The 10,180-nt window shown below is 43.2% G+C and overlaps 1 protein-coding gene across 1 annotated transcript; it reads left to right on the forward strand.

Annotated features, from left to right (window-relative positions):
* Positions 1 to 354: 354 nt before the first annotated feature.
* Positions 355 to 5,869, forward strand: LOC119660374. Its single transcript, XM_038068891.1, has 3 exons — positions 355 to 461; positions 4,691 to 5,062; positions 5,352 to 5,869. Exons 2-3 carry the CDS (start codon positions 4,693 to 4,695, stop codon positions 5,780 to 5,782), a joined length of 801 nt encoding a protein of 266 aa, XP_037924819.1. The 5' UTR covers positions 355 to 461; positions 4,691 to 4,692; the 3' UTR covers positions 5,783 to 5,869.
* The last annotated feature ends 4,311 nt before the right edge of the window (positions 5,870 to 10,180 follow it).

The following is a 10,180-nucleotide window of genomic DNA, read 5'->3' on the forward strand; positions in this document are numbered from 1 at the left end:
AGCCCTTTCTCAGGTTGCTATTAATAACGAGGAAGGACTGCGCTTTACCCTAACCCCTCACGCAACCCCGTCCACCGGTGCCTCAAAACCCTCGTGTCCTCACACCACCGATTACGCCGGATATTTCCATAAGTACTTATTGAATATTTACATGTTTATATTTTGTACCTCACATCCATTTCTTTTTCTTTGCTCAATAAATAAATCTGAAATCTGGACTGAATTATTAACCCTGGGCACAACCCCAACAGGTGAACGTCGAACATATTGACTATTCACAATGAGCTATTGGGTTGACTAGAAAATTCACCTTTTATTGCCGCAGACAATTGCTATGGCGATAACCAAACAAACGTTGGTAGGACTGATTTGTTGACAGTAAACAAATTTGAAAGACAAACTGTCAGGCTGCGGATGCCGTGGTTCTATGTGGGATTTTTAGTTCGTGCTTTATTAGGAAAGTAAGAATTGCTAATCTTAACAATTTTACTAGTAAACCATCATTAGAGGACATAAATGAAGAAGTCACGTTAGTTCCGAGGCTAAAAGTGCAAAAATTACGTGTCAAGTCGTACCTTGTTTCGAAGCCTTTCATACTATTCCCCCTGCCATGCATTAAATCGTTTTCCTGGTTAAATTTCGTTTAAGACCTTAAAACAAAGTAACTAGAATATACAAGGGACGATCTTCAACTGTTTCCATGTTAGTGCATTTTCCTTTCGCAACAAGGAATCTTTACAATCGGTTCCTCTAGTTTTGCAGAAACTATACAGAATCTCTAAGAGTGGTGGGTGTGATTCTATAGTTTTGGCATATCCTGGGACTGAAGCAGCTCAGAAATACAATGGCTTTTGTCCTTACCCCATTCCGAGTGCATCCTTTATATTTAACCGAGTCATCCCGTGTGAAGGCCGTTTTTTTTTGCCTTTTTTTGAAAAATTATTTTGAAGGACTGGATAAAGATAGAAACGTGATTTTTTCACCATATGTTTATTAATATCTCTCGTATATGTGATAAATTTTTCAACTTGATATCGTAGCTGTCAATTTATGCACCCATCTCCAAAAAAAGGTGTTTTTCTGCTGCCACTCTGGAGGGCGCTGTGTTCATCTGACTAAAAAAACTAAACGGCATTTTAATGTGAACCATATTTCACGGTCCGCAAACTAGGATAATTAGAAAATATTAAAAGGTAAATTTTTCGTGGGCTTTTAAACTTAATTTTTTGGATTTTGGTGTTTTTTTTCATGGCTTTTTTTATGAATAAAAAAAACGACCCGTCCGATTGCAATTATCCTAGTTTGCGGACCGTAAAAATATGTCTATGAAGTCGTCAAAATTTCAAAGAATTTGGTTTGATAGATTTTGAGCTATGGTGGCAGCCGATTTTCAAGATGCAGTTTCGAGAAAAACGCATTTCAAAATTTAAATGTGATTATCAACAGTAAAATTTTAACTCAGCATTAATCTGCTATACCTGATCCATAGAGAGTACCTTCCGTTTCTTCAAAAAAGTCTTGTAAGGCCGATCGTTGCTCTCTAGTTTCAATTCTGGCTCTTTTAGCGAGGTCAGTCGATCATCTTTCGAACCGCCAATTTCGCGCTTCATTATGGGGTCGGCATAAACTTGACATATGTGACCAACTTGACATCCCATTGTCACTAAGATTTTGAGAATGCTATTGAATCCTCCATTGAAAATAATTGCAGCCAGAAAAGTGGCTATTTCTACGACCTTGGCCCCAGAATGAAGGTGTTTAGGAGCGAAATCCAGATCAATGCATTTAACTTTCTTTTTCTTCAGCCTTTGTCCCGTTCACAAGCGGGGTCGGCTCGTCGTGATCGGCTTCGCCATTTGGCTCTATCGAATGCCTGATCTGGGTGCAATCTCGAGGCTTTCAAATCCCCATCCAGCGTATCAAGCCACCGTTGCTTAGGTCTGCCTTTTGGTCGTTTACCATCGACTTCGATGTTCAGACCAATCTTGGCAAGTGAATTCTCGTTTGCACGAATTGCGTGACCATACCATCGAAGACGCCTCTCTCGCAACTTTTCCACGATCGGTGCAACCCCATAACGATCGCGGATATCCTCATTTCGGATGTGATCTAAACGTGTGACGCCACTAGTCCAACGTAGCATCTTCGTCTCCATTACCGCAAGACGCCGTTCATTGTCTTTTATGGTCGGCCAACACTCAGAACCATAGAGAGCGACTGGACGGACGACATTGCGGTAAATTTTAGATTTGAGACGTTCGTTGATACGTCGATCACAAAGGACACCAGTTGTGGAACGCCACTTCATCCAGGTTGCGTTAATGCGTGAAGCAATTTCATAACGCAGTTCTCCATTGGCTGATAGCGTTGACCCGAGGTATTTAAATCGCTCAGTTCTGGGCAGATCACTGCCGCTGACAGTGATTATGCCTGTTTCATGGAGATCGGTCGTCAAAAATTCAGTTTTGTTTAAATTCAATCTGAGACCGTGTTGCATGAGGCGATCATTCCATTTTTGAACAAGTTGCTCGAGATCATTTTTGCTATCAGATGCTAGGAAAACATCATCTGCATAAAGCAGTGTGTAGGGCGCTGGACGTTGGATATCCCGTGTGACGGTGTCCATAACAAGGACAAAGAGGGGTGGTGAGGGGGCGCTTCCTTGATGAACACCAACAGAGACACGAAGCGGTTTTGATACACCCGCCATACTTCGAACTTTACTTTTCGGATCGTGGTAGAGCAATTGAACCCAGCGCATGAGTTCTTCTGGCACGAAGTGTTGTCGTAAAGCATACCAGATGAGTTCGTGTGGTACACGGTCAAACGGTTTCTCTAGATCCAGAAAGGCAATGTAAAGAGGGCGATGCTTCTCACGGTGTTTTTCCATGAGTAACCGCGCAGCGTGTATTGCGTCAGTAGTTCCGCAGTTCTTGACAAATCCGGCTTGATTCATGGTTATTTCAACGATTTCGCGAATACGGTTGTCAAGAATGCGTTCAAAAATCTTCATGGTATGGGAAAGTAACCGGATCGGACGGTAATTTGAACATTCTGCTGGGCTACCTTTCTTTTTCCATATTGGCACAGTGGTACTTTCTTGCCAGTCAGATGGTGTTCTTCCTTCCTGAATAACCCGGTTAAAGAATTCACTGAGCCACAGTGTTGGGTCCCAGCTCTTCGCTTTCCAGAGCTCAGATGCCATGTCGTCAGGTCCTGTTGCTTTCCCCGATTTCATTTGTTTTATTGCCTCCTCGAGATTCATTCATACTTTGACTAAATTCAAATGGTTGTCTCTTTCAAATAATTTTCAGTTGAGCTACAGTGTACACGGCAAATCGTTATTTTCCAAAGACACTCGGGGAAAAGTTTTATCAAAGGCTTCTTTGTGAAAATTTTTGTATTAAAATTTTACAGAGTATTCTTTAAAGCATACTTAATGATGCACAAAAGGTTTCAAGAAAGTTACTCAAACTATTTTTCTAAAAAACAATTGTAAAAAAGTGCACTTTTCAACGCTGAAACTCCTACCCGTCCCTTAACCGACAGCCTGTGAACCTGCAAATGCATGGTATCTCGAACACCCACCCCCCACTTAGCTGCAGAAATTCATGTCTTTGTTGAAGATTCTCATCTTGAGGAAGTCCAGTTAATTTGAATGCCAGCGCAAAACAGGATTCCTATTAATGAGCTAACATACCAGACTGCCAAAAGAGCTACCCTAGCGGGCACACCCACAAATTTCCTCCTGTCCTCTCACGACTCTCAAACGGTCACGGGCACCTGGAATGAGGAGTATCAACAAACCTCTAGGACAAAAGGGAAAGTTCTTCGCCAACATCTTCCAAAACGAATTCTAAACAAGACTTGACTCTCCAAGAACTTAAATTTTACGAATTTGGCTAGGCGGTTAGCTAAATTCGTAAAATTGTCACCAATCATACCTTCAACAAGGTCTTCCTGGCCAGGATAGGTGCCTCAACCACGAAACCGCTGCTTGGCATGCGGCGAAGTTGAAACAAATGACCGCATCATCTTCTACTGCTGCAAACTGCAACCATTTCGCCCACGACCCTCCCTCTTCAAAGAACAGAAATGTCTGGATGACCTTTTTAATGTCGTGAAACACAATGACATAATTAAAGTAGCATCTTTCATTGAAGACTTAGATACTGATATCTAATATCACACCGCATACTTCCATTTCTTCATCTATAACCTGGAAACAACTTTTTGGATAGAAACTAAAGCGAAAAAACATCCCCTTCCACTTACTCAGCTACCAAATCGACGTTATAGGCTCAGCGTACCAACCGGCCTTGTGGAACCGTTCTACATGATCAAGAAAGTCAACCCAAATTCAAAGAAATAAAAGAGGACCAACTACATCAGTTCATGGTGGCACTTCACTTCTGCCTTACAAACTAGCTTACCGCCTGTATTGTGTTGATAAAATGCTCGAGCCGATGTCCTTATCAATAGTCTACTACTATTAGTCCTTGTGGGAATCCTCTTTAAGTTACACTGCGCATCATGCTGCCCACGGTAGATACAATACGGAGTTTTTATTGAACGAGACCATCAACAGGTTCTAATAAAAAAAAGTGATAATGGGGAGAAAATCAGCCACTTCCTTTCTATTGCTGCTCTTATCATTGAAATAACTCTTTCATTCTCTTTCTCTTGCAAGTAATGAATCAACGCAAAGTATGTTCGTATAAAGGGTGTAGTTCCAAGCAAGGTCCTGGCATAACTTCGAATGTAACCCTATTCCAATTTCCCCGAGATGAAGCACGTCACAAACTTTGGATAGAATTGTCTCGATGTGAGAATAAGGATGATCCCGTGAAATATCTTTGCTCGAAGCATTTCGACGAACGAAAGTATATATCGAGAAATCCAAGGAGATTGCTACTCCTCGCACATGCTGTTCCTTATGCATATGAGTCGGATACCGAAGAGGAGATCAATGAAACCGAGGTTGAGGTAGAAGATGAGCAAATTCAAGTGGTAACATCACAATACGCAGAGGCAGACTATCTCATGCCTGGCATGGATTTCGGTAGGTATCATTGCAGTTGCTTTGTTCATTGCTTAAAATTAATTCACGGAGGATTTTGAATGATGAAAAATAAAAAAAATGTCAATTTATAATGATTCTTTGAGGAGGAAGGCAGCTAGCTATAAGCGCCTTACTTGCTTAAAAACTTCGCTCCTTTGTGGTTTAAATTAACACCGTTTCCGCAACAACGCATCCTTTCTAAAAATCAAAAAGGCTAACATTAGCGAAATACCCTCTGCCTCCTCCCCTTTAAATTTCCAAATAATTATCATTTTGAAATTCAATTTAGGGGAGACTGAATGCAACTACGCAGAATCTACCATAAATGAAGTGGAATACGTACAAGACGAACCTCCGCCGCCGACAAAATCCTATGAAAATTCCAGTAAAAAAAGAAAGTGGGACACGGACCCTGAAACTAGTATGATTTTGAATGTTACAACGAACGAGGCAGCTTCAAAAGTTGATAACAGCCTGAAAAGGGTAAAAGGGCCTAAAGCTTCAGCAGAGGAAGAAACTATCGCCAAAAATTCGGACGAATTGGAAGATTTAACGCTTGATAATCCAGACATTACCACTTTCATCTTTAAAGGAGAGGAATACATTCAGATGCCGAAGAGTGTTTTCTTAGAGCAGAGAAATAAGCTTCTGAATAATATCCAGGATTATAAGGATCTCTTGATGAGTATTAAATCCCAAATTGACTTGGCTAAGATGTAATTGTAGAATGATCTGGAATTTTATATAAATTTTAATTTGCTGACTTTGTATATAATAAGAATAATTATATTGTGAAGAAAAATGTAATATAACTTCTGTTCATTGCTTTATGAAAGGGAAATTAACTCAGTCTCAGTTTTCAATGAGGTTGTTTTCTTCAGCACGAAGACAATCCAGAATTTCCATGGCGAATCGAATACGAGGAAACGAGATAGAGATCAGCGCTCAATCATCGCACCGTCAAACAAAACATGGACGAGGTGCTTGCCTTTGGTTAGAAAGCTTAGTTTTCGCATTAGCCATTTAAAGCATAGTCAACTTCATTTGATTTGAAAGGAAAGGAAAGGATTCGATCAATTCCATTGTCTACTTAGCCTACTTTTATAAGGAACTCCAAAAGCGGTTTGCGCTGTGGTCCACCAATTCCATATTCGATATCCTCAAAAGCTGTCTAGCGTCCTGGCCTACGCCATCGCTCCATCTCAAGAGGACTTCTCGGCAAGTGATCACCAGTACATCACGTTCGAAGTGGTTGACGCTACTTGCCGGCGGGCACCAGCCCGACCCTCCCCCTGCCTGTGGAATATTGCGAGGGTGAACATCGGGACGTTCGTCGAAGCTCTTGGAGCAGGCAGAGCCGCGCTGGATGGCACTCCGTTGGATAGTAGCGTCGTAGTTGACACCGTGAATTCAGTGGTGAACCTGATAATGACGGCGTGTGAGGCCCCAGCCACGGCAAGCCTTCTATGTACTGGTGGAGGGCAGAAATTGCCGACCTACGGAGGAAGTGTCATAAGCTCCGCCGTTTGGCACAACGTTTGCACGCCAACGAGGGGGGATGCACCCTAAAGGTACAATATAGATCAGGAAAAAGGAAACTCCGTGGCGCGATAAATAAAAGTAAAGCTCACGGCTGGCAGAACCTGGTCAACATGGTGAATGAGGACCCGTGGGGCTTGGCCATATGGTTGTCACACGGAAAATCGGGGTTCTGCGGAAGCCCGTACTAATTGCCGACCAGATGGACCGCATTGTACGGGCATTATTTCCTAGACATCCTGCAGGGGTTGATGCCAATAGCACGGAAAGCGTCGAGGATTGCCACCTTTCCACAATGAGAGAGCTCAAAGTAGCGGGTCTCACTATGAAAAAGAAGAAGACGCCCGGTCCTGTTGGAATTCCAGCGGAACTCGGCAACCTGGTGTTCCGCTAACGGCCAAACTTACTGCTTGAGGCGTTCAACACTTGCTGGATGCTATTATGGAGGTCGTACATGCGGTTCATCGATCCGAGGCACACAGCTGCCGATCGCGACGGATAGTGCTCCTCATAACGCTTGATGTCAGAAATGCCTTCAATTCCGTAAGATGGATAGACATGCTAGGCACATTAGAAAACTCATCGCCCGCCCACCGCAACCTATTGAGATTTTGTCGTTATATAGACAACCGAATCGTCCACCCTCATGTAAGGGGAGAGAAATTCATCGAAGGATTCTTCTTTCGAACGCGGTTAAGGGTTCGCAATTTTTCTTGCTAAGATCCCAAGTCTCCGGAGAAAATATGAGGACTAGCAAGATCATTGCTTTGTACAGTCAGAGCTTTAACCCCATGGTGAGTCGTTTCGATCGGAACAGTTTTTGTAAGCTGAAATAGGCTCTATTGGTTGCTAACAACCGTGCGCGGATTTCATCGACACTAGATTGAAGAAATTATCAACGGTCTCAAAGTTGTAGGCTCCCATCTTTATTCTTTCCGTTTGGCCAGTGCAATTTTATGTTTTTTTGGCTTTTTGCGCTGGCGTTGCCACCACATATATCGTCAAGACCTCACGCCACCTGGTCGATCTAGATGAAGGCAGTTTGTACGTCTCGGGTTGCCCTTTCCGTTATGAAACGACGTCCTATGGAACTATTCTGGCATACAGTCGAGTACTGTGGCGATTGCCATTCGCATTGTTCCATTTTATGAGCAGTTCACGCAACGTGGAATGCTACCCGCCGTCGTCCGAACGGAATCCAGGTCATCGCCATTGTTTTTCTTATCAGCGCAATCCCGTTTTTCTCGCTTTGGAGGGCAACATCAGCCAGTCACGGGAGCTAATTGACTCATCACTCTCAGCTAATTTATCCTCTTTCTCGTCTTTCGTTGCTTCGTTGGACAGTTCGCGTACTGCCTTCATTTCACTTTTGATACTATTACATTCGTTTTTGATCATATTTCGGATCAATTCCTTATATGCAGCCACAGCACTGCGGGATTTGCCATAAAGCTCGGGTCTCGTGGATTTTAACACCGAGAATTTGTAGTCAGCCGCCTGCAATGATATATGTCAGCATGAGGCGTTCTTGTTCGTGAGAACGTGATTCGTGCAAAGCAGCCAACAGAAGTCGTCTCGGTCCTTCCAAACTTTACCCCAGATTTTGGCAGACGCCTGCGTGCGGGCTTTGTAGCAGTGGAGATAGACGACAAATTCACATTCACCGATGCCCAATAATAATCGTTGGCGCAACAATCCATCTTGGATCAGGGCCTTGAAGCGTGTTAGAGCACTTCATTCAAGACCGTAACGGTACACTACTGTATATTGTAGGAGGCAATGTGGTCAGCATTACCGTCGCCTGGATTATTACGCTGATTTAATTTAGGTATTCATCCACAGCTGAGTTGGTATCCGACATCTAGTCACGATAACAAATCCCTCTGCCACCAGTGAGATTTGAATCGCGACCTTCCTCTACGACAGCCCACCGCTCTAACCACTTGTTGTGTTGTCTCGCACACATCGCATATTTCACCAACATCTTGGACGACTCGCTTCCAATGTAGTACTTTTATCATCCGACATATACTACACGATAGCCTCTTTCTCTTGCTAAAATAAATCACAAAATTAGTCCGCAACATGCGCCAACAAAAATAGCGAAATATTCAAATCTAAGTCCGATGGTAGATTTTCTACGTCCGGCATCCAAAATCTGAGATCGTAGCTAATGGGGTCCTTGTATGGATCCGAGAACCCTGCAATTGACCGTTTTTGGTATAGCTAAGCTTTCTAAATGTGTAAGATCGGCAAAATATATTCCGTCTTTTTCAGATGCGATACTGGCGGTTTGCGAAAGGGGTCCTTGTCATTATCGTCCTTCGTTTTCTTTTTCGATGGCTCGTAGTTTGCAACTTTGGGTGGACGACGACGTTTCCTGGGCTCTTTTCCAACCTGCCAGAAAACGCCAGCCCACACAAAAATATTCTCCCATGAGAATGAAAGTCGACGGCAACTCGTCGATCAAGTAGATCAATCAATTCAAAGCTTTAGAAAGGAATATAAAAGGGCAGGGGTACGAAACTCTGCGTTCTGTGACGAATCTGATCGGAATCGCAAACCTATGTCTCTCTCAGGCTACGGATGGGTTAACTGGATGGCCATCTTCCCAACATCGACTTAGTCCGGTCGAAACTCAAAGCCACAATTCAAACCAGACACCCACAAAGTCAAAAAAAGGTGACATTGAACTTTAATTTAAATACATATGATGAGTCAATAATTTGAGCTGACTTTTCGGCAAACATTTAGAAGGTGTAGTTCCAAGACTACGGATGGACAGTCGATTCTAACACCTACGCGACGAGTGGGCGCCGTCTGTCTTTCCTCTTCATAGGGGTCCAGATGACATAGTGGTCCTGCGGCGTCCACCGCATAGGTGCCAGAATCGGCTCAAAGCTGGTCCTCCCTCATCTACCCCGCGCCTCGAGACTTCGAAAAAGTAGTTTAACCCGGGTGAGTTTAGTTTTTTTGACTATTAGGGCAAGGCACGTGATAAAATCTCTGTGTTCTGGCAGGGAGATAATATTTAACAACCAAGAACTTCGGCCCTCATCTCGCCGAACTGCTAGCATTCGAGTTAGCTCCAGCACGTGCCGTGCGGTTCCACATATTATCTCGCGCGACTGGCAAACTTGTTAGGGGAGTTTGGTTGGTTAACCGTCTTGGTGATCCCTTCGTGATATCAATACTTCACTGAGTAACTTACTGGAATACAGAACACCAATTTACACAAGGATAATACTAAAAGGGAGAACACGATTTAAGTGACCCGTACGAGTTACTAGCATCGTGTAAAGTGGTTTTTACTAAAAGTAGATATTATGGACCGTTCCGAGGGACCTTATTAGCTCTATGGTGTGCCGTTTTGATGCCATAAACTCCTAAGACCATTACTGTCGTGAAAAAGTAAGAGGAACAAAATTCAGGTAAAATTCGGATGTACTTCTATTCTCGATTACAGGTTAGCTTCGGATGGACCCGGGAGGCTCTCAAATCACCATCTAGCGTATCAAACCAGCTAATGTTAATGAGATCTCGTCAGCATGGATCACAATTTCTCCACGATAACTGCAA

Source organism: Hermetia illucens, chromosome 6 (genome assembly GCF_905115235.1).
Source record: "Hermetia illucens chromosome 6, iHerIll2.2.curated.20191125, whole genome shotgun sequence".
Taxonomy (NCBI): domain Eukaryota; kingdom Metazoa; phylum Arthropoda; class Insecta; order Diptera; family Stratiomyidae; genus Hermetia; species Hermetia illucens.